Genomic DNA, 24,060 nt, shown 5'->3' with positions numbered 1-24,060 from the left:
CCTTGCAGAAGAAAGTCTCTCGTTAGAGACTCTGAATTTTTGTGTCGGTGTCAGCCGAGATTCTGTTCAAGTAAAAATTCAGCGGATGCTTCCAGGGTTCATCCTGTGCCAGGTAGAAGAGAATTGGACGCCGACTCCAAACTACATTAACAATTATTTATATTGCAGGTTGTTCCAATCCCTATTCTCATTACTCGGTCTCTGGAGGCTTTTCCCAGGGATGGTGTTATAATGAGAGAGAGAGAGACTCGAGTCACAGAATTCAAATCCAGCCCTTCAGACATCCCAAAGCTCAGGGGGGGTTCTTACTCGGTTTCATTTCAGGCCCCTTCTAGCTATAAAAGCTGAGTGCATGCTACATTGCTATGTTTAACTGTGTGTTTTTTCTTTTTCTTCTCACTCCGCCCCACCTCCCTTCGCTTCCTGTTGCGCAGGCTGGATTCTTCCCGGTGCCCTTCCTCGGTCCAATCAGACACACAAACGGTTGGCTCCACATCTGAAGCCAGTGCCAGTGCCAGTGCCTGGCAGGCTGGCAGATGCTGGAGCGTGGGAGGCTGAAATCTAATTTCCATTTTTCCCCTTTACACATGCACACGCCCTTGTATATAAAAGATCATATTGACCTTGGCAGCAGGATGGGGACAGCCCTAAGATGGTATTTCTTAAAGCTGTTTCAGCTATTATTTTGCTTGCCATTATAAAAGGGACTTATTGCTGTGCTTTTTGTATTAGATGCACTTTCACTTCACTCGCTAAGAAGCAGGCAGTTTTCAATGTTAAAGGATCAGCCTTTCTACCTTTGTATTTGCCACACACAGCAGAACAAAGCCAGGGTTGCGTGCGTCTTATTTTGTTATGGGATTGTTTGCCCAACACAGCTCGCGATAGATTTTCTTTTAATGAGTTGGAAGTAACACACCAGCGTAGATGAAATCTTGCTATTTCAACATTTATTTAACCTGCTAAAAAACCACAATCGTGTAACAAGCCCAAGGAACCCATGTCCCGTCACGTAGCCAGTTGGCTGCCTTTCTGGTATAATGCCGAAATGCCCAATTTTAGGAGAGAATACTAAATGATTTATTCCACTGTAGGTGCCAACAAAAGCTTTAGTCATAATTTTGTAATTTAGTGCCATCTGGAAAACATGTTTAGTACTACTGTTACATATTAGTATAACTGGGAACTCTGTTCTTCAATGAAGACAATAGATACATGCTAAATAGGATGCAGTCTATTTATTCTGTGAAAGGGGGAGAGAATAATTCCCATGTTTGTATTCACATATGATTTAACCTCTACTCAGCTGTAGAGTCATAAAAAAGATATACCCACAAAAGTATACTTCCCAGGTGTTGGATTTACTGTGAACGGGGAGCTGGATGGCCTGGGTTTAGTGGGCTATAAAACCATTTACCTTTCAGGTCACTGTTTCCAGTTCAACCCAGACTGTTACCTGTCAGCAGCCTTAGTTTGCAGTGTCTGTAGAGGTTTTGGGGAGGGAACGGATAGACTTCTCTGCTACTTTCTACTTGAAAAGGGGTTTGTCCGAGTCAAAGTTGAGGTGCAAATATAAGGAGGTTTTTTCTGCTGTTGGTGGTCCTCCACCCATTCCAAGAATAGAGAACTTCTAGATGGCAATTTAGCCCCCCGCATTACACCTGTGCAGATAGATCTACAAATAAACTATATATTGGCATATTGGTAGAGATCTACACAAAGTCTGTATAGATCTCCTGTTTCCTTTCTAAATATAATTCATTAATTATTCTGATGCACTATCAATATATTATTCCAGTATACCTGAGTTTATTCCTGCCTTTGGTTCATTTTTGCATACCTTCAGTATCGCAGGTGCCAATGGCTTTGTTGTGGATTTATGCAGACACTCATTGGCAAGTTGTGTGTAGAAAGTTAAACAAGCGTAGGTGTTCTGTGTCTTTAATAGTGCTTCCTCCTCTTTGTGTTACGTGTCCGCAGATGGATTTTCTTGGAGGAATTTTAAGCAGCCCACACACTGTGGATTAAAATGGCTTTTTTTCCCTTAGAAAACCAGGACCAGATGTTTTATGAACAAGTATTTCTAGACCTGATGTGCTAATTCCATGATGCTTCATATGGCTGTCAGCTGCAGGTTTAGTAGTGGCTGCAACATTTTTAGGAGCTGTAAAGATTGTGGCTTTATTTAATCTGCCGAGTGCCAAATTAAGAGCCGATATGTTAGCTAGATAGGATAATAAATACTATGCGTTACAGCAGTCTCTTAGTATTACAGGTGAAATGGATGCAAAGTGGATTTCAGTGGAAATGAATTAGGAAGCTTTAATCATAGCAAATGAAGGGTGGAAGGGACCTCAGGAGGTCACATTGAGTCCAGCCCCCTACTCAAAGCAGGACCAGCCCCAACTACATCATCCCAGCCAAAGTCAGGTCTGGGCCTATGCACTACAGTGAATTGCAGTGAACTTGCCATTTATTCCAGTGACCTGGCTTCAAATATACGACTCAGGTGAAAAGTAAAATTGAGCTGTTTGTTCTGAACGGAGGCCATAAATGTCGGTAACATCATACAATCACCAGCCTGTACGTCCTTGTCCTGGAGATGGCCACAGGAGCTGGAAGAACAGGGATGTCACAGATGAGGATTGAGCTTGATTTGGCAATGGAGTTTGGGGAAGCCGTCGCAGTACCTGTCTGTCCCACTCCAGGCTTCTTTGCTGTGTTGCGAGCCGCCTCGCGTTCAGGAGGAGCACAAAATCCAGCTCCAAATTAAACTGCATAAATAAAGGGAAGGCGGCAGCTTTTCTAGCAGCGTTGCCCTTGATTTTGAAGGCCGGCGTCTTTTTCACATGAGATCGAATGTTTATCCGAGACTGAATCCAGGCACAAAGCCAAAGTCTAGGGCTCACACTAACTGCATTTATAGAAACTTGTATTTTTCCAGCCTGTCCACTTGGCTTTTATTTTTGCTTTTTATAAACACTTTTTAATTATTATCCTTCCCTTAGGAACCTCTCACGTAAACTGTACTAAAAAAACTGAAGGGAGTACTTTGTGAGGAAAGCATTGGAAGGAAAGTTGGTTTTTTGATTTAAGGTTTAGTACTTTATTTTTCTGTCCCTTTCAGTTTGTACCTTATGGTCATAGGTGCAACACTCAGTGCATGTTTTTGCCATCAAAGTACATTTTGTAACTCTGAAGGGTGGTGACTGTACTTTGGACTTGCCCCATATAAATGTAATCTTTTCCAAACTCATCATCAGTCCCGGTGTCCAACAGTACTCTTACTGTGAAGGTTGAACGAATGCTTATAATACACGCGGCTGCTCTTCAGTCTGACAAAAATGTAAGTTGATAACTTGCATTTTTTCGCTTCCGGATATTTGCTCGTGTGGGTGACTACTTTCCTGAGGTCATTTTGAGAACAAATGTATTGATTTTTAGTGGTGCCGTCCTTCCTTTGGTGTTTGCTAAAGAAAGAAACTTAAATTGTAGCTTTGCTCAGTCCTGAGCAGACTAGGAGGCTAGAAAGTTACTAAAGCTGGATTATTCGTTTTGCTGTTTGTTTTCTTCCCTCTTGTTTCTACCATCCAGTATACTCAATTATTTTCATATCTTGTAACAGCTCAACGCTGATACAGAAAAGGAAGAAGGTGAAGAATTTGAAGACAGCATGGATGTGTTTGACGATAGCAGTTCCAGTCCTTCTGGTACTCTAAGAAATTATCCACTGACCTGCAAAGTCGTTTATTCCTATAAGGTTTGTATTTTTTTTTTTTTAAATCTCAGTCTCTTATCCATGGGAAAGCTGTGAGGCAAACGAAACAAATGTTTATGATACTAAATGTCTGGGGGAAGTTTGCTTGAGTAAGTAAATGTAATTATGAAACCTGTTTAATGTGTCTGATATTAAATAGGCAACCTGTTACAGCATAATCTTAATAAAGTTAACAAACTGTTAGCAGGTGTAAATAAATTTGTTACAGGGGTGTTGGTTGTAGCAGTGTTGGTCTAAGGACAAAGGCAGACAAGTAAAATCTGACATCTTTTATTAGACCAACTCAAATAGTTGGAAAATTTCTTCTTTGCAAGCTTTCAGGTATAACTACCCTTCGTCAGGCTGAGGAAGGGTACTTATACCCAGAAGCTTGCAAAGAAGAATTTTTCCAACTATTTGAGTTGGTCTAATAAAAGATGTCAGATTTTACCCGAAGAACCTTGTCTGCAATAAATTTGTTAAGCACATTCGGCTTCAGTTCAACAAGGTACTTAAAACGCATGCTAATATAAAGAGACAAGTGTCCCACTGAAGTTAGTGGGAGTTGCTCCCTATGTTAAGAGTCAGGCATGTGTTTTAAGTACCTTGCTGCATCTGTCTGGTACATTTTGTATGTATTTCGTACCTATGCATCCGTTTTTAGGCTCTGTGTATGCTAGGAGTACTTTACTGGTATAGGAATACTGGTGCACTGTACTAGCAAAGTCACTATTTTTGGGCAAGACAAAGTTATACTGGTGAAAACATGGCTGTGTTGACTTCTGATAGCAGTGCTGTGTCTGGCAGAGATCACACCTCCTCGCATGCTTCACTGAAATAGCCGCGCCAGCAGAAATCAGTAGTGTCAATTTGGCCTTAGCATAATAAGAATCACAGAACTAAATGGGCTTGCACATATTGGGGGATGTTTCTTTTGAACCAGCCCGCCCTCCTTGGCTGGAAAGGTCCCTTAAAACTATCTGCCTATGAGCCAAAAAACCTTTACTGTTCCCAGAGGCATTTTTAAAGTATTCTGCATTAAAACATTTTGCATTTATTATTCATTAATTTCTAAAAATTATCCCTTGTGTGCGTTTCTCTGCCTGGTGTGTGTCATGCCATTCCTTACTTTGTACGTGACCTTCCTTTTGTTCTAGGCTTCTCAGCCTGACGAACTGACCATTGAGGAACATGAGGTATTGGAAGTGATTGAAGACGGAGATATGGAAGACTGGGTAAAGGTATTGTTTTCTTCGCTCATTTTCATCTCATTATATCATTTTGAAAGCAAGGGGGGGATCAGCACTTCTCATCATGGTCTTACTGCAGTGTGCAGAAACTAAGTCCTTTCCATCCCATTTGCTTACAGGCACGAAACAAAGCCGGCCAAGTGGGTTATGTGCCAGAGAAGTATCTGCAGTTCCCAACATCCAACAGCCTGTTGAGCATGCTGCAGTCTCTGGCAGCACTGGATAGTCGGTCACACACCTCCAACAATTCAACTGAAGCCGAGCTAATCTCAGGCAGCTTAAATGGAGATTCCAGTGGTGAGTGTCAATAGAGAGCGCTGGCCGATCGATTTTATTCATGAAAATGTTGTGATGAGCATTGTCCACCCAGATTTCTTCTTCCTAACAGTGATGTTAAGGCAGGAACTCTCTTTCCTTGCCTGAAGGCAGCCATTCCTATCAATCACCATTCTCATATTTAGGATCTCCTTAATTTGTCCAGGACCAGCTGCGATTCCCAACATTAAGCCAGCAAAAGAAAAATGAAAATCGTGTCCAGTGTAGCAAAGATGCCGTGCTGTACACAGAGGAAACGCTCGTTCTAATTTGGTTTTTTTTCTGTCTCCCATCTATAGTCTGTTTTGTGAAAGCACTTTATGATTATGAGGGCCAGACAGATGACGAGCTGTCCTTCCCAGAAGGAGCAATCATCCGTATCCTAAACAAGGAGAACCAGGACGATGATGGTTTCTGGGAGGGTGAATTCAATGGGCGTGTTGGGGTTTTCCCTTCTGTGTTAGTGGAAGAACTGACAGCCTCAGAAAATGGGGAGACTCAGTGGATTGGAGATCTTCAGGTATGTTAAGAGTAAATTGGTTGTGGGTTAAGCACTGGTGTGGCTTTCTGGTGTTCCACAATGCCCTGCATATGGTCAAGGGCTTTCTCTACAGCAGCCCCTTGTAGCCTGTTAGTGATGAGCTTTGATAGTCTCCAAATGCGTTGTGTGATATGGACAGTGGCTGCTATGGGGGTGTGGGGTGCAGAGTATGGAAAACAGATATTCAGGCTTACACTGCCCCTGCTCTCATAACGTAAAAGTGAACATTTACCTTTATTTTCTAAGCCCACATAATATTTATCAAATGATGCATGTTGGCAAATGTCACAGATTTGTGCAAAGAACAAAGGAGTGGTCAGGGAGGAAGGGAAATGAGCCACAGGAGGAAATTCCCAGTCTCCTTCCTGCAATTAATTTGCAGCATTGAGAGATCAAACAGGATCTGGCAAAAACAGCATTATTGGCTCTTACAGGTCTATTTAATACTTTCACATCTAAGACTGTGCAATACCTTCACAGGTTTTTAGAGGGCAAGACAATTTAGCTGCAGGATATTAACTAGAATTTCATCTCTAATACATATTTTAAGATCATGGCATTTCAAAGACGATATTTTATTTAACCAGTTGATACCATCATGAAAAATTAAACACTTTCTTGCTTACGACTGTTGCTAGAAATCAGAATTCACTGCCTTCACTGCATAGTGATTTGTGTAGTTTTGTTTTATTGTTGCTCTTGAGAAATGCCCATACCAACCAACATGGGAAATAAGTTCAATCACATTACTAGTAATACAGCTCACATGTCCTCATGGCTTATCACTATCAGATATAAAAATGTCAAAGTACAGGCTGTGTTGAAATCAGTAGGAGTTGCTGTTTTTATGCAAGCACTTTATAGTTTGGCCCAAATTAAAAGGACACTGATGTTAATACCTTCTGACCAAATGTGTATCTTTCTTTTGTAAAGCATCACATCCCCATGTGATGCTATATACATATTAATACCAGTTTCAGCTTCATACTGTTACCTTATTGCAGCTATGTGCCTGAATTTCGTTATTCTTCCTTTTTGTTTCTCTCTGCATTTAAATGACACACTCTCAAACAGTAATAAAACTCATGATCTTCGTGTTCAATTTTGTGTAGGTATATTCAGAGAAATGTGCTCCCCCATTTGATACATTTTTTAGAACAATCTTCAGACAATCTGTCTAGATTACCCCTGGAAAAGCAAGGGGAAAAAAATCTGCTCTGTGGCATCCTGTGATTTTTTTTTTTTTTTTTTTTTTTTTTAAATCACTATTTCATATCTCGGCTTTCCTTTCCAAATACAGCTGACAAGCATTTTTGTTTGACAAACACGATTTCTTACTGGATGAAAACAATTGGGATACAAGTACATGTCTGTGTGCTCATAACATTGGCTTAAAACAAATAAAAAGCCTCTCCTCTTTTTGAATACAGGTGTCTCCATCTCCAAAACCTCACAATTCCCTTCCACCATTGCCTCTCTATGACCAGCCACCCACGAGCCCTTACCATAGTCCAGATAAAAGAGGCTCCCAGAGCTTTCCCAGATCACCATCAACTAATGGTAAGAGATTTTTCTACTAATTCAAGAAACACAACATCCAAATGTTCGTTTGAAATAAAAAATTCCACTTGCAGCGGAAGCATGTGTTTTAAGGGGGGGTTGACTAGTTCAGTAACACCGCAATGGTTTGTTTTTTATTGTTCACTCTTTCAGAAAACAGTTTCAGTTCGGAGTCTCCTGGATTTTCGCAGCCTCCACGGCTTACTCCGGAAACTTCCTATGGCAAACTGCGACCTGTAAGTCACAAGTGTTACTGTGCTTAATGATGTGATAATATAGAAACCTGTCCAGATCCTCAGCTGGGATCAGTTGTCATAACTTGAGTGAAAGCAGTGGGATTTACTTTGTTGATGCACCCGCTCAGAATTTTACCTACCATGTTCCACAAATACTATTAATGCAATGATTATATTTTGGGTTTTGATTATCACAAAAAAAAAACCCCAATAAGGAAGGCTGGTTCTCAGATTGGGGACTGTAAAACAGATGCATCAAAAAGCAACAGACATGGATGGGAACCAATTAGATAATGAAGCAGATTAATAAAATAAAGCTGCACCTATATGAGCAATGCATTATGACATACGTTTAAAGGCATCCTTGGATCCCCATAATTCCCTCTCTGCCTTACATATACTTATACCATTAGCAAAGGAGATGTTTAGATCTTGCAGGGCAAGATGTAATCTTCTTACATCTTTGGAGGATTGTTTATATTGTATATATCTTATGCTCTTTACAAGCAATACTGTTGTCCATGTATGCATGCCTTACAAATATAGAGAAATAGGAATCAAAGAAAAACATAGATGCCAAAACAGCTGGATCATGGAATTTGCACTAATGTTTTTCAAAGATTTTGTTGCCAAACACCCACATCCAAACCCAACACCCGAGACTGCTGGGTGTTGAAAGGCAAGTCCACTTGCCAACAATCTGTCTGGACACACAAGCCTGTTGGTTTCTTTGTGTTGGGGTTAAGTTCATTTAAACTCAAGTTAATTGAGCTCAGGTTGCATCAAGGGAAGTTTAGGTCGGATATTAGGAAAACATTTCTCACTGGGAGGGTAGTGAAGCAGTGGAACAGGTTATCCAGAGAGGTTATGGACTCCCCATCCTTGGAGGTTTTTAAGACTCATCTAGACGGAGCCTTGGCTGGGATGATGTAGCTGGGGCTGGTCCTGCTTTGAGCAGGGGTTTGGACTAGATGTGACCTCCCGAGGTCTTTTCCAACCCTCATTTTCTACAGTTTTATGATTTATAAACCCTGTGGGTCTTAGTTTGGAGAGCTCCTAAGGTTATGATCCAATACATTTTGTGATGTCTGTGCCATATAAAAAGAGTCTTTGCCAAACAAGGGAGGAGGGAACTAGTTAACTGAAAAATTAAAAACCCATCTGCCGAGATTGTTTGAAATCAACAGCGTAGGGATTTTAAAGTTATAAATCAAACCACATGTTACATTCCAGTAGTTGTATTTTCTAAGCATTATTTTTGATGCACAGTGATTTTGCTGACAGTAATGTCTCTTGAGATCCATCTCTAGTCTTTCAGCACATAAAATGATGGTTTCTTGTCCAAAGTTTAAGTCAGAATTGTATAACTAAAGTGTCTATGTCCTTATTGTTAACAAATGCCCACAGTTCCCATTGTTTGGGTGCAAAAGCCTGATTCGTTGCACTGTTCACTGGAGCCACACGGAGCCGAAAAAGAATTTCATGTCATCAATGAGTGCTCATCGGAGGAGCTCTTTCTCTAAGTTTCACATCCTGGTCTCCTAAATCTTACCCTTCCTATTCTTTGGGTAGTTTTAACACAGTAGGTCAGTGGTTTTCAACCTTGTTTCATTTGCAGACCCTTAAAAATGTTGAATGGATGTGCCAGACCCCTTTAAATTGTAAGTGAGGGTATTCGCATCGTTTTAATTGATCAGAAATAGGGCCTGGTTTAAATTGCAAGCCCAGCTCACAGCACAGCAGCTCCTTTAATCTTGAAGCTCTCCCCGCCTCCAATTATGTCCTCTTCCCTCCATTATTGATTGGCAGTGGGGCCCCTTCAGTCCTCCCACTCGCTGCTTGTTCCTGTTGGCCAAGAGGGGTAAACTCTCGTTTTAAATATGCCCAAGTTTTTGTCTCCCACTGTGCAGCATATTTAAAACTGTGGTTTGCCCCTTCTGGCCATCAGGAGTAAGCAGTGGGGCCAAAGGGGCTGTTCCACCAATCAGCAGCAGCTGGGGGGCATGCGGGGGGATCTTCAAGACTAAAGGAGCCACCGCGCTGCAAGCTGGGCCTGTGATTTAAGCCAGGCCCTAATCAGAGGCATCTTTCGTGGACCCTTTAGACATCGTCTGTGGACCCTCAGGGGTCTGCAGACCACAGGTTGAAAACTGCTGCGATAGGTGGGATACAGTTATGTTTAATGGCATTCTTGCTGGTTTTTTAATGTGTCTTTGCAATGCTTGTTATGCCTCAGCAAACAGATGTTTCACGACAGTGTTACATTTTAAATATGCTTGCTTTAAATAGAATTTGAATCTTGGTATAACATTGCTGATTGCAACATCCAATTTGTAGCAGCGCCATGTGAGCTGTTATGGCACATTTTGAGAATAAGAAGAATTCTTCACAAGATGCTATTAAACCTTAACATGAGGCTCTGGGAAGCGCTACAATAAGTTGTAAGTTGTTAGAGCAGGATGCAGCTAATCGAGTTAACATTAGAGCAGGGGTGGGCAAAATGGAGGATCTGGCCAGCAGTCAAACTCCGTTTCCCAACAGCCCCTGCTCGTGTTGCTGCAGCCCGTTTTCATGGAGACCCCAGCAGCAGTGATGCCATGACAGCGCAGGGCCAGAGTTTCCATGGACACTAGCCCCAGCAGCACTGGCCAGGCACGTGGCTGGGTGGGGAGCCGCTCTGCGGCCAGGGCTGAGATCTTGCCGCGGTGACAGCGTGGTCCGGAGCCGGGGCAGAGCCACGATCTGCTGCTTGCACGTCCCTGCCTGGGGCATGCAGGCAGTGGATCACAGCTCTGCCCTGGCTCCAGACCACACTGTCACCACGGCAAGATGAGCAGCTCCCTGCCCAGTCACACATCCTGCCAGTGCTGCTGGGGCTGGTCTCCATGGAAACTCTCGCCCCATGCTGTCATGACCCTGACGCTGCTGTGGTCTCCGTGGAAACCGGCTGCAGTGACACTGGCTGCTGGGAAATGGAGTCTGCTGTGGATCCAATCCAGCCCATGCACCGGACTTTGCCTGCCCCAGCATTAGAAGGTCAAAAGAGCATCAGATGCATGTATAGGTAGGTCGTTGGAGTTCAGAGATGCAGTTATAACATCTTTGGGTTTGATAGGTCAAAAACCTGCCAAAAAACCCATGAAAAGATTCCCCCCCCCCCTTTTTAAAAATTTCTGCTTATAAGAACAAAGTTCATGAAACAAAACGTTCAAAATCATAACCCCTAACTGATTTCATATGTATTGCTCATTGCAGGCAGGGGGCAGCCCACACAAGCTCCGTTCTCACCATTTGGGCGTCTTCCTCCCTTAGCACAAACCAAGATGGGCCAAACAGTGAGCAGAGCAAATACCTTCGGGTACCAGAATCACAGGCCTGATCACTGCCTTTCAGCAGGGTTATTGTAGGCATTGATTGATTGATTGATTGATTGATTGATTGATTGATTCCACCTGGAGCTAGAGGTTCTGGTCCTTTACATCAGTATTTATATAGTTTTCATGACTATATAAATAGCCATGAAATGTCCCAGCATCTTTCTGAGAGTCACACGTGTTCTGACTGTTTCAGGTGCGAGCAGCTCCTCCTCCCCCTACACAGCATCATCGCAGGACAACAGAGAAGATCGAGGACGTGGAAATTACTCTGGTGTAACGATGGGACTAGCTAAGTAGTAGTGCTACAATCAAGGCCAAATGTGGTGTTTGGTCAACCTCGTTTTTAGGCACCTTTGCATGATGAAGACTTTTAATAGAGCAAGGAATAGGGAGGATTTCTTGTGACAGTGACATGCTGGATTTCTTCCCACCATCATGAATATTTTGTGCCTTTTTTGTTTTATATACATCATTCTTCCTCCCTTAGCACAAACCAAGATGGGCCAAACGGCAAGCAGAGGAGATGCCTTGGAGCAGGTTTCTCTTTTGGCTGAAGATGGTCAATTTTTATATGGTGGCTTCAGAGAGAGCCTCATTCATGCAACTTAGTCATAGCATACTTATATCATGTGCATTAGTACAGTATATTACTGTTGCCATAGGAATGTGTTAAAGATTGTCAATTCTTCAAGTAGCAGTACTTGTCTGATTAGATATTAATCAGATCTCATGGAATTACAAAAAAGGGAACAAAAGGATAAGTTTAAAGAGAGGCTGGCTCCTCTTCAGTCCCCTTGATGAAGAAAAAAAAAAAGGAAAATAATCTTATAGATAAGAAAAAAGTGCTGGAGACCACATGACATGAATGCACACCTCTTCAATAATTAACTGTTAAACAGAACTAAATGCTCTTTGTATTAATATTTATGCAGTTCATTTAGTAATAGAGTATCTAATATGGAGGTGCTGAATTAGTAGCAACATCTTGTTTCCATAGCATAAATCAACTGGTAGAGAAGTAAGTGAGATTTTTGTCTAGATCTGGAAATTTGAGTTTCATTTCTTTTTCTTAGCAGATGTTTTTTTTTTTTCATTTTGGGATCACTTTTATCCCGGTTATTGCCGTGTACTTTATTATCCGACGTTAGCAGTATATCTTTGCCATCAAAACATCTGGCTAGAGTTAGAAGTTACATTTAGAATATTTACATGCATTATTTAGTTTCCGCATTGGATAGTCCTATAGCATTTCTCCCTGCAAAGCCCATTAACTAGCCAAAATCAGAGAACCAGGACATCCCTGGCATAGGCCAGTCCTTCAGACCGCCTTTAGGGCTGAAAGTAAGAGAGGGAATTGCGCTCTCAAATGATTTTTGTGCAAGAAAGAGTTTGAGGACGTCAAGACTAATTTCAGACTGGCTTTCTCTGAGAAAGGAACTGTTGACATTTCAGAGAAATCAGGGTGTGTTGCGTTCTAGCGTGAATTGCAATGGTAAGAAGAGTGGAGACACCCTTCCTTCCAGATGAAAACATTTGTTTCTATAAATACGATCACTAAATCGTTCTGAAAATAGCAATACTTATCAATCAAAGCTTCGGTGAAAAGACATCTACAACTTATTTAAGAGCTGTTATATGGGTTATATTGAATGCGCTCTTGTGTGTTCATTTTCTCCTATGTTGGTAAAGTAAGTTTCTACATTTAGTTAACTAACAAGGGCTATTTTTTTTGAGGCTGCATTTACAAAATCATTGTACAAGATGTTATCATAAACTTCGCACATCCTTGTAAATCCCAACCCCACCTGGGGCTCTGAAATGTTAGTACTTGCCAATGTCTCTCCTCCCAGTGGGATTTTTAACCAAGAGTGAGGCTGTTGGAAGAAAAAGTTCATCAGCCAGTTGCTAAATCAATGGCTGTCCATTGAAGATCCTTTTCCGTGTGTTTTCATTCTTTTGCACCTCTTGTCCTGTTGATCTGTTTGAGGTCTTTTTATGTGTTTATCAAACTTATTCTTAAGTTTAAAAAAAAAAAAAAAGTTTTTAAAAAGATTTAGCTATTTGCAAAAAAAAAAGGCAAAAAAAAAGCTTCACAATGCAGAAGAAATTCAAGTATTGCCATAAACGATGTTCAAGTTCAATTTCTTTGGCCAGTTTTTCTCTGTCCTTCATAACAGACTTTCAAAATTCAGAAAGTGTTATTTAAAATCTCTTTGGTTGTACTTTAAAATATTTTCTGTAAGAGCTGCTAATTTTATTTAAAAAAAAAAAAAAGAAAGAAAAGTTGTAAAAATATGCCTCCTTTTTAACTATGATTTCTTCATACAGGGCATGTATTCAACGTATCATCATGTACAGTGTCAGTACACTGAAAGCATTAGGTGCAAATGCTTTCTTTATATTGGCTGTAAAAAGTTTGTATTTATTATGTATAAAAATGTTGAATAATAAAAAAAAAACAAAACGTGGAACCAACTCCCGAGAGTCTCTTAGTACCAAGCACAGCTGCAAACATGGAAGAAACTTGTCTGGAAAGTTTGCATCAGATTTCCACCCAGAGCGAAGAGCAAAACTTCTCACCTCTATTAGGCCTCTCAGTGCCATCTTCCCAATGCAAGCCGTTATTTTGCGTCTCGGTTCATTTTTCATGCAGCCCTTTCTGTTGCCAGTCAAACAGACGTCTAGGTTTGGATGTAACCAGCAACTACGTTTTAAATCAAGACTGTTAGAAATCAGCTCCTCTCTTCACCTTCTGCCACACTGATTCACGATAGCCGGGTCGTTTATCCCTGCTACAGTGGTATCGTGGCTGGTGCTTACTGCAGCATAAAACCTGCAGCTTCTTTCAGGCCAGACACTTTGTATAACATCAGCTACTGAAGACGAGGCCTGGATCACGGGAAGGAAAACTCCTTGTGGTCCACCTGCCGAGGAACAAGCTCTGGTGCCATCCCCGTGAGGTGCTGAGCTCTTTGAAAGATCGTGGTGCCTGTTCTCCTGACACCACTGATCCTTTTGATGAGCAGACAAGACTGTTCTTTCAGACTCGGCTCTCATGACACAGGAGGCACAGTGGGAGAAATTAGCAGCTGGCCAAGTGTCAAAGAACAGAACTGCTGAGGAAAGCAGGGTTTGCTCTCAAGCTTTGGCAAGGACATTTAATTCTTCAAGAACAGAGTCACAAAGCTCCATGAGTAGAGAGAGGCAGTGAGCTGTGCTAGGCCGAATTCAGGCAGAAGGTACGGCAGGGTGACACCATAGAGACGAACAGGTTCAGAGAGGCATGAGCTTGCACCTACAAAAACTCACCTTTCTGAACCCAGGTAGTCTCTAAGGTGCCACGCAGCTGTCTTCTGCAAAACTCCAGTCATTTAAATAAGGACTTCGCATCCTTTATGAAGAGCAGAGGTGTTAAAATTCTTGTCTAGTGCAATGGTGCTCAGCCTTCTTCACCTCCAGAAAACACTAGCTCTTTGCTTTCACTTTTTGTATGACAACGAAAAAATAATAGAGCAGTTCTGCTGCTGCAACCAACTCAGCAAGCCCACTGCAGGGCAGAAGGAATTAACACTCATGATTTCTCTTTGACATCTCTGGGTTTACCTTGAGAATCGTGTTTGCACACTTACCGGTGCTGACATTGCGCTGCACCATGCGGCACTCTTGGGAGGATCTCAAGGCACCCTAGGATGCCACGGCAGCCTGGTTGGGAATCACTAGTTTAACGCAGTTGTCCTTTAATAGGTTCAAAGTGCGTAAGTGTGTGTGATAGAACGAACATGGGGTAACAAAGCCAGACAGAGGGGTGGCTTCTTATGCCCAACTTCTCAATGCTCAACCCTCACTGCACCACTTAGCAGAATTATGGCCCAACAGGCTTAGTGTGTTTAGACAGTGCTTAGGAGCCACAGCGTGGTCAGCCTCTAGGCAGTGTCCCAACGTGTCACAAACTGATCTAGCCGTTCTGTGTGTAGGCATGACCCAAATGGCCTTCCTCAACTCCCATCCTAGCTGCTACAACCTCCTCTTCCTCTCAGCTGAGTGGACTGTGTGGCCTCTAAGTTCCCTTCCAGCCCTGTGATCCTGCATCCCCTTTTGCCCTTCTTGCATCTGTTCAACCTGCTACTGCAAAGGTTATCCTCCTGGCTTATCTCTCTGACCCTTTTCTTTGCTTCTCTCTTTTCCTACTCCTTCCTCGTTGTATGAGGCACAAATGTCTCATCTTCCCTTGGAAGTGCCTGTGCGCTGCCAGGTGCCTTGGATGACCAGCCAAGCCAGCCTTTGGTAAAAGCCTGTTTGTAGAAAATTCCTGCTTCCTCTGCCATCTCTTTGTGCATAAGAAGACCTCCACCTCGATCGTTCACAAAGCCGTGTCCTGTTTCAGATCCCTCCTTCAAACTCTTCTTTGCTGTGATGGTACAAACGAACTTCCCAGCGGCTGGGCACTAGGTGTTTTGTGCCCGCTGCCTGTCGTGCTGACTGCCAGCGCGAAACAATTGACATGGATGAGGAGCAACGGGGTGGAATTGCAAACTTGCTGCCCGTGCTCTTCACCTGCCACTGAAATGCCGGTAGGATGAAGCTGTGGCTTAAGAGCTCACCGCAGTTGTTTCCAGCAAAAACTGTGGCAAACAGAATAAGAAACAGGTTAAATATTTTGTGACCCAGAGAAACTTTAAATGGACAGAAGATGCAACTCGGCCCAGGCAGCAGGTGAAATCTTGCTTTCTATTAAAGTCTGTGGCAAAGTTCCCATTTATCCACTGAGCTGGTGGCTCTAATGCTTTCCAACAGCACTGTGCTGGCCACAAGTGATCTTGGCATGGATGTAAAGAGAACAACATGATAACGTAGCAAAGCAAATCGTGTTGGGGGCTGTGCTTTGTTTTAATCAAATGCATCCGTTGCCTGACAAAACTCTGCTTTCTTCCCCCATCAACGCATGGATCTTCCTTGAAGATAACGGGAGTAGCAAGAAGAGACCGTAACCCCTTATTCTGTGCTGGAAGTCAGAGCAGCCCAAGGAGGAATCTGCTCAGGATGATCCCAATTTTGTTCAGCCTTTCCTTATAGTGAGTTGCCCAGTAAATTTTGCCGAGGGGTAGGAGAAATGGTGCTGTTGAGAACATCAACTCCATTGCTCCAGCTTCTTTTCATCCGCCGATCTGTCTTCACACGTACTGCTGCAGCAAGGGAAGCAGTACCTTGTCCTCTGTTAGGCCTCCTGCCTCTTTCCTTCCTCTTGGAAGTTAGGAGAGGTGAGAGCTCAGGGAAGGGAGAGCATTTAAATCGGTGTTTGCAGTGGACGGTATCTAAATGGGAATGAGATTTGACTGAAGCGGGGTGGGGGGAGACTTTCTTCCCTGAAGTCACAGCCACGGCAAATGAGCCAATAATAACCGCAGCCGGGAATACGCTCAACGTGCTCAGTGTGCCAAGGAGCTTTGTACTCAGAGCTGTACCCTGGGGATGGAGGATTAGAAATCTGATTGAAGGCTTGTAGTAGTGAGCAAGCCTCTGCATTACAGGAGGGAAGGTCATTTCAGCTAAGGAAATAAAATAGAAGCCCTGCAGTGATGCTGGGGCTGAGCTTGGAGGGAGGAAAATCTGCTTGCTTCGATTTAGCAGCGCTGGATTGGAGTAGACAGTTGGCATCTGCAGCACGTAACCACAGCTCTCGGTTCCCCACACATCAGGGAAACTGGCTGGCAGCCCTCGCGCCAGAGTGTCACAGCCGACTGCCAAAGTGCATCTGCTTCTGGGGCAGAAAGCACGCCAGGGTTTCAACGGGATATGGCTGCCTCGGTACAGCCGCCTCCGAGAGGGAAGGACGCGCCTGTGGCAGAAGCTGCAGGTGGATTTGAGGGACACAAGCTATGACCGAGCACGCTGCCGTTTGGCCTGCGTCTGCAGGAAAAGTTTACGAGTGCACTGGGGTTTTACCGAGTGGTGGCAAGGGACAGGTCAAGGTTTGTCACACAGAGCAGCACGGTGCCCCCCCAACACAGCTCAGGGTGCAGGGGAGGCATGACATTGGAGCAGAGCATCTCCTCCTGGACTGCCAAGACTCCTTCATGCCTGCAGGCCCCTAGGTTTTATGTGGAGGTCTCCTCTGCCTGAGCCTCTCCTCTTCGGGGCCCTTGTGTTGCAGCTTCAGCTGGGTGCACTCCCCTAGGTCTTCTCCTGAATGTGACAGGTGAATGCAGCGTCTCACCCTTAGGTTGGTTATGTCAGCGGACTTTACTCGGGGTCCGAGGCTTAACTGCAGGATCAGCATGCAGGGCTGCTCATCCCATGACCCGTGGGCTAGATCCGGCCCATGGTATCATATTTTCCAGCTCACAGGGGTGCAGTGGGGGCACAGTGGCACTGCTGCCCCACTGCCAAACTCCCGTGGGAAATCCAGCACACCACACAGCTTTGCCCCGTGCTGCAGATCCTCCAAAGGCATTGTGATACCGATCTTATACGTAGCTGCCAGTTAGGTGCCTGAATGCCTTTGAGGAGCTGGGATTTCTTAAGGTGGGATCCTTTATTGGCCCATCTCTGTAGTTGGGAGAGAGAGCAGCTTTCAAGTGCAAGGCATTCGACCTTTGAGGAACTGGACTTTAATCTTGGTGTCTCCGTTTTCGAGCTACAAAGTGGGGCTCGAGTCACCCAGAAACGTTGCAAGGAAAAGAAAAAAGAAAAAACTGGAACACGCCATTAAATGGAAGCAATAAATACAGACGCTGACGCTCGGTGAAGCTGCTACTACTGTTCCAGCTTGATGCTACAGGAGAAACATGTTCGATTGAAACGTGGTTACGAGGATGATTGGTGGGAAGCACCGTCCTGCACTGATGGAAATTTGCTTAATCTGTGGTAATTGCTTCTCTCTTCTCCCTTGTTCAGTGCGAGCTGCCTGAGCTGCTGTGGTTGCAGAGAGGGGATGCTGACCACAGCTCTTTTACATCCAGTGATGCAGCCGCCAGCCTCATTAGTTCAGGGTGGGCCAAGCTTGGAGCCACGACTGCGTTCTGGTTAAATGGCTCTCCCCGTACAGGGCATAGCGCCGTGCCAGGTGGAAATCCCTGTGCTAGTCGACCCAGCTGTCAGTGTGCAGCAACGTGTCCGTGGAGGTGAGAACGGCACGAGTTATTCCTGCTTGGGCTCTTCAAGGAGCTGCTGTCCAGTTAGGGGGAGGGTTTGAGCTGACATTTCATTGTGCCATGCACAACTTGCCTGGTAACCTGAGTCCTGGAAACAGCAGGGCTCCTAATTGCACCCCTCTCACACCTTGAATGCTGGGGTGTCACCTATTCTGTCATCCGTGGCTCTGGCAATCAAGGGCGACATCTTCCCTGCGGAGTCAATTCAGGTGATCAACATCCAAGTTATTCTAGCCAGGCGTGAGCAAACACGCTGCAATGCCGTGTCTTAGTGACGGTGCCCGGAGGACTTGAGAGGACAAATCCCCTGGGTATGATACGCTTGAGCAGTTCTGATTTTTTTCCCCTGCAGTAAACTAGGGAAGAACATGTCTCTCCCTTGGGGTATACATGGGAACGGTGGGACGGCACTGGAGGACTCTCAGCTGCATCCTCACAGTAGGTGGGCAGGTTGTCAGGCTGGGTGACAGCTTGGCTTCCACCTGTAGCCCCCAAACTCTTTGCAAAGTGTCATGGGATTCAGGTAAGGGAGTTTTTGAGAGAGAGAGATGTGAAAAGTGTTGAATCTGCACATGTGGATCTAAAGTTACTCTCTGTTGAATGTGCTGGTGCCAATGTATGTATAGTTTTACTTGGTTTCCAACATAATCCGTGCCTGCCAGGTTGGCAGCATCCTTCTCTCGCGTGTGGCTGGAGTCATTTATTTATGCAGGCCTGGGGACGAAACATAAGTTTTGTGTTCAGGAGGCAATGCCCACATACGGGTCAGCGTGATCTGCAGGGAAAACATCCCCTAGGAGGTGCAAAGGGTTTAAAAGGACGATTTGGAAATTGTTTTTGTTGTCATTTTTAATTTCTTTTTGTTCCGGGAGCCCCTGGGTGGCTGGAAGTCAACATCTGTTTCCATCATGCCGTGTTTTCTTTTGCTGTGCGTGCCTGCTGACTTGCTGGGGAAGAACTGCTTTGGGCTGAGCGCGACTGGATTTAAAACAGACGGATTGGCTTTTTCTGCTGTGAGAAACATAAGAAGCAGGATTTTGGTCACCGCTTGTATTGGGCCAGCTACAAGTTGGAAGAAAAATTAGACCAGCTTTCCATCACAAAGTGCCTTTCCTCCAGCTTGGAGAAGAAGCAGACACAGCCCAAGCTAAGTGCTTGGTAGGACAGTGACTTCTAGTTAACCCCAGTAAGAAAGAAATGGTCCTGTAAGGATGGAAGTGGGCAATAACCCTTTAGGACAGAGAAGATTCAGACGTGGTTATGGACCAAGCAGAGAGCGGTCGCTGTAGATCAACCAAATGATCTAGAAGATCAAGGCAGACAAGTTTCTTTGGGTCAATCTCATATCTTTTATTAGACCAACTCAGATTGTTGGGAAAATTCTTCTTTGCGAGCTTTCGGGTATAAATACCCTTCGTCAGGCTGAGGAAGCGTCTGCAGTTCGAAAGGGGAGAGGGGTGCTCTTTCCTGTGGAGCCCAGACAGGTTGGCAGCAGGGGTAGGTAAATGGTAACGAGCCATAAATCCACTCTGGTACATCCATGGTTGCTTAGTGTCCAGTAAAGTTGTGACTTTTTCTTCCCAGGCCTGTCTTCTGCAAGTATTGTAAAAGCATCCCTTGAAGATATAGATCGTGATGTCGGGGATGGAGCGGCTGTTCTGAGATGTGTGTCCCACCCCGGCTGACTGGATGTGCTTTCACCAAGAGGTCATTTTGAGTGTAGCGGTTTCTAGTTCCTCATACTGCACCGGATGAGGTGGATCATGTTTTGTGGCACGCAAAAATGTTGGTGACCAAAACTTACTACCTCGCCCTTGAGAGGTGAGAAGGGAGGTATGGCAGGGACTTTTGGAGAGCCCTGTCCAACTAACAGAGGAACCGGGGAGAACCGATATCGTGGAGAGACGGAGCGGGAGAGTCTTGCTGAAGAACTGAGAGGTGATGGTGTGGAGGAGCCAGAAGCCAGCTTTGATGGTGATGGTGAAGGTGTTGGTGATGGTGTGGAGGACCCAGAAGACAGCCTTGATGGTGAAGGTGATGGTGATGGTGTGGAGGAGCCAGAAGACAGCCTTGATGGTGAAGGTGATGGTGATGGTGTGGAGGAGCCAGAAGTCAGCTGTGATAGTGATAGTGAAAGGTGAAGGTGATGGTGTGGAGGAGCCAGAAGCCAGCTTTGATGGTGATGGTGAAGGTGTTGGTGATGGTGTGGAGGACCCAGAAGACAGCCTTGATGGTGAAGGTGATGGTGATGGTGTGGAGGAGCCAGAAGCCAGCTTTGATGGTGAAGGTAAAGGTGATGGTGATGGTATGGAAGAGCCAGAAGCCAGCTTTCGTGGTGATGGTGAAGGTGATAGTGATGGTGTGAAGGAGCCAGAAACCAACATGCAGGCAGCCAGCTTCATGGCACGTTTGGGCTCCCAAGTGGAAATGTTCCACAAGAACGGAAACCACCTTCGGCCAAGCCATGGCAAAGACGGACAGGGAAGTGGCGTGTTTTTGGACCTCCCCATGGCTCGGGGAGGACTTCCGAGTAGCTCCCAGGTTGCTGCTCCCACATTGAGTGACCTGCATTTAAATGGGAAGTGTGGAGAGCGAGCCAGACGCCACCCGCTCGAGGTGGGAGGCCCGAGGCATTTGTGCGGTCAGGGAAAGCCACAGCCTGAGCCTACGCTGGTGGGAAAATGTTCTTCTGGAAGGGGGCGTTTTCAGATGATGCAGTTAATTGAAACCAAACTGTTCGTGTGTCTGTAGCCTTTTGGCAAAGCCCTGAAGAAATACTGCCTGGCTTCCCACCGCCTTTCCTGGTCCAGAGTTTGCGGCCGTGGGGCACGAGGGCCTCCAGGATCTGGAACTTGGGGGCAGCGCCAGGGTCTCCGCCATGGACCTGGGAGCCCTGAGCGATACCTGGGGCTCAGCTCCGTACAAGGGCAGTCGAGGAGTCCTGAGTGCCCCGTGTCCAGCCAGGGCCCTTAGGGCTTCTAGGCTCCCCTCTCTGCAGCTGGGGACCCCCCAGGCCATCCCTACCCCACAGAAGTCCCCAGGGGCACATCGAGGGACCCCAGAGTCAGGGCTGCCACCTTGGTTTTGGTTGTTCCAAACTTCAGACTTTCCCGTCCATGGGAGATTCAAGGTCTCCGGCCAAATAGGAAAGGACTTTTTTGAGGTGTGAATTTCCAGCAGAAGAGGAGCTCTAAGATGTGACCAGCTCTAGCAAAAGGGCAATGAGTTTAATGGACTCGGAGAGAGGCACGGCTGAGAGGACCTGCTGGGCTAAAGCAGGACGACGTGGAGGAACTAGCATCCACCCGGAGCCGGAGGCAGGCAGAGACGGTACCGTGCTGCTCCGCGGTCTGGCGAATGCAGCACCCACGGCTCCAGTTCCTGCCAGCTGCTCCTTCCTTTCTCTCGACTTCGCAAGGCCGGGAAACTGCAGAGCTCATCAATCCTCGGCTGTGCTGAGACACCCTGGCTGCTGCAGCAGGCGCCGGCAAAGACGGCCAAAGAGCTGAAAGCCTCATGGTCGCGTTCCTGGAAACGACCTCCACGCTGCACCCAGCGGTCAGGCTGATGCACGCCGGCATTAGGTTGGCGCAGGTTATCCCAGGAGGGGGGCTGACGGGGTTTACGTCCACATACTTGGAACGATCTGACAGGGTTAGTCCGAGGCTGGGGAGACTTCATTTCAGACCTCGGCCAGAGCTGGATGAGAGGTGCTAAATATTTCATCCGCCGAAAAACAGAAGGGGCAGGCCCTTGTCATTGATTGAGTGGACTGCAGGCAGGGGGTGCATAGTAATTCACATTGTGCTTAGACACACAAAGGGCTGAGAGGTTTTAAATAAGAGATTTCCAGGGGACGGGCACCGTGAGCGGATAGTTTTGCTGAAGCAGCATCTCACCGGGTCCCTGCGTCTATCCGTCCCCGTCAGGGGTTTGGGGCTTGCTCGCACTTCACAGGCGAGCGGGCAAGGCCCGCGTTGAGAAACTGGTCGCTGCCCTCTAAAAATAAGTGTGCACTTGAATTAGCAACTGCCTTGGCCCAGTGCTTTCTTGCCGTGTGCTCGGAGGCTGCGTGCATGTCGGCTTGGGGCTGGAAGAGACCTCCAGAGGTCGCATCTAGTCCCAGCCCCTGCCTGAGGCAGGATCGTCCCTATCCCAACCATCCCAGACAAATCCATTGTCTAAGCTCTCAGTAAAACTAGACAGTCACCCTGGACGCAATACAAGACATCACACCCGGACCTGCCACACATGAAGCAGGGGGACCAAGGCAGCCAACGTCCTGCTGCTGTAAAGGTTGTTAATGCACGCTCGAGAGATCCCAGGCCGAGGCTGTGCCCCTGCTACAGAGGAAGACAACCCCCCTCCCTCAGTCCATACTGATCAGACCAGGGAGGGAAATTCCCTCCTGACCCCAAATCTGGCATCAATCTGACCCTGAGCAGTGGGACAAGACCCTCCGGCTTTGGTCCCAGCCGGAGCATCGGCACAGCCCAGTCCCCATCCCCAGCTTGGGCTGCAGCCAGCACCCAATGCCTCTGAGTGGGGGGAAAAATACACTGACCCGTGTAGCAGAAAGGGGTGAGGAGGGCAGACTTCCCTCCCAGCCCCATGCAGCCACCAGCAAAGCCCGGGGAAACCCCATAGTAGCACACAGGATCCTCCCTAACCCAATGTCCAAGCAGCCTCTTGAACACCCCCCGTGATGGGGAGTCCACAGCTTCCCCAGACCTTACTGCTGCTTTTCTAACAGGGAGGAAAGCACCTGCGATGTAGGGCTGAGCATGCTCCCCTCCGCAGGGTGGCTTATGATCGGTTTGCATTTGCTCTGCTGTTGCCGCAGGGCTTGTGGGTGCCAGGCTGGGTGGCCGGCGGAGGGTTGGGGTCTGCCCTGAGGGCTGCTAGCAGGGAGCTGCTGCTTACCCAGAAGTCCTGCAAGGCAAAAATGAAGATAATCAGACCTAGAGGCAGCAATGGGTGGAGCCCAGCCCTGGGAAATGTGCAGGGCAGCGGGACTCTGAGAGATAACAGGGGAGGGAGGGAAAACTTTGTCCCATTGCTGGAGCTGAGCCAGGGCTGTGGGCATCCGCAGGGGCTGGGGGATGAGTGTGCATCCCCTGAGCCCCAACGGGAGCCCAGCCGCTGGATACCAACAATGATCTTGTAGCTTAGACGCTTGCAAACTCCTCAGCAGCAGGAGACCAAGCTTGTTATCCACGGTCAGGCCTGGGCTTTGCAAGGACTGGATTGCACTTCGGTGTCTTCTGGGGAGGGGGGATGTCCTGCAACAGTGCGGAGGGGCTGAGAGGTCTGGACCCTGCTCCCAGCTCTGCCACAGACTGACCGCAACCTTGGGCCAGTCTTCTGTCTGTCAGCAAAATGGGGAAGGTCCCCAGCAGGGTTGGCACATCTGGTTCACACCTGGGCCCCTCACGCAGAGGGCTCTGTCAGACGCCGGAGCTGCGTCCTCTGCAATCTCACTCCCGTGCCCAGGCAGAGGGCACTTTGCAGCCTAGTGCGTAGCCAGCACCTCAAAACTGCCCTGGCTTTGTGCTCTGACACGGGGCACGTGTGGGCTGCTTGGCTTGTCTTGCACCCCTGCAGCTGCAATCAAGTACATCCTTCATGCTCTGACCTGAGTCGGCCAATGCAGCGGGGCTCAGAGCGGAGGCTGTGAACTGCGGAGCTAGCCCAGGTTAGCAGCGGCTGGACGTGGCAGTGTGGGCACTGAGCGGGGTGTGAAGTGACTTGAGCCTGGGTCTTGCCCGCCTGCTCTTCATCTCTTCAGGCCTCTGTTTCCCTCCCAGTCCCTTCCTAATCCCTCGACCTCTAGCTCAAACGCAGCTGCCCCATCACTGAGCGCGCACACAAGC

General features: G+C 46.5%; 2 protein-coding genes across 2 annotated transcripts in view; both read left to right on the top strand.

Annotated features, from left to right (window-relative positions):
- FCHSD2 (FCH and double SH3 domains 2) overlaps positions 1-13,507 on the top strand; it is a 194,536-nt gene extending 181,029 nt beyond the window's left edge. Inside the window, exons 14-20 of the mRNA XM_025202070.1 lie at positions 3,626-3,760; positions 4,915-4,998; positions 5,127-5,304; positions 5,622-5,842; positions 7,294-7,423; positions 7,577-7,659; positions 11,230-13,507. Coding sequence (XP_025057855.1) covers positions 3,626-3,760; positions 4,915-4,998; positions 5,127-5,304; positions 5,622-5,842; positions 7,294-7,423; positions 7,577-7,659; positions 11,230-11,313 — 915 coding nt within the window. The 3' untranslated portion in view covers positions 11,314-13,507. The remainder of the gene's footprint in view (positions 1-3,625; positions 3,761-4,914; positions 4,999-5,126; positions 5,305-5,621; positions 5,843-7,293; positions 7,424-7,576; positions 7,660-11,229) is intronic.
- Positions 13,508-19,176: 5,669 nt separating this feature from the next.
- Positions 19,177-20,938, top strand: LOC112549992. The gene is made up of 2 exons (XM_025202069.1): positions 19,177-20,125; positions 20,331-20,938. The coding sequence occupies exons 1-2, from the start codon at positions 20,023-20,025 to the stop codon at positions 20,936-20,938; spliced, it is 711 nt and encodes a 236-aa protein (XP_025057854.1). The 5' UTR covers positions 19,177-20,022.
- The last annotated feature ends 3,122 nt before the right edge of the window (positions 20,939-24,060 follow it).

Source organism: Alligator sinensis, unplaced genomic scaffold (genome assembly GCF_000455745.1).
Source record: "Alligator sinensis unplaced genomic scaffold, ASM45574v1 scaffold1008_1, whole genome shotgun sequence".
Classification (NCBI taxonomy): domain Eukaryota; kingdom Metazoa; phylum Chordata; order Crocodylia; family Alligatoridae; genus Alligator; species Alligator sinensis.
Note: the sequence above shows the minus strand (reverse complement) of the source record. Positions and strands in the feature narration are given on the sequence as shown.

What these genes read in the sequence shown, in the direction of transcription:
- LOC112549992 (XM_025202069.1), top strand. Translation starts at nt 20,023, where the DNA reads ATGGCAGGGACTTTTGGAGAGCCCTGTCCAACTAACAGAGGAACCGGG. An exon ending in TCTTGCTGAAGAACTGAGAG is followed by an intron (nt 20,126 to 20,330) that starts GTGATGGTGTGG and finishes TGAAAGGTGAAG; the next exon opens with GTGATGGTGTGGAGGAGCCA.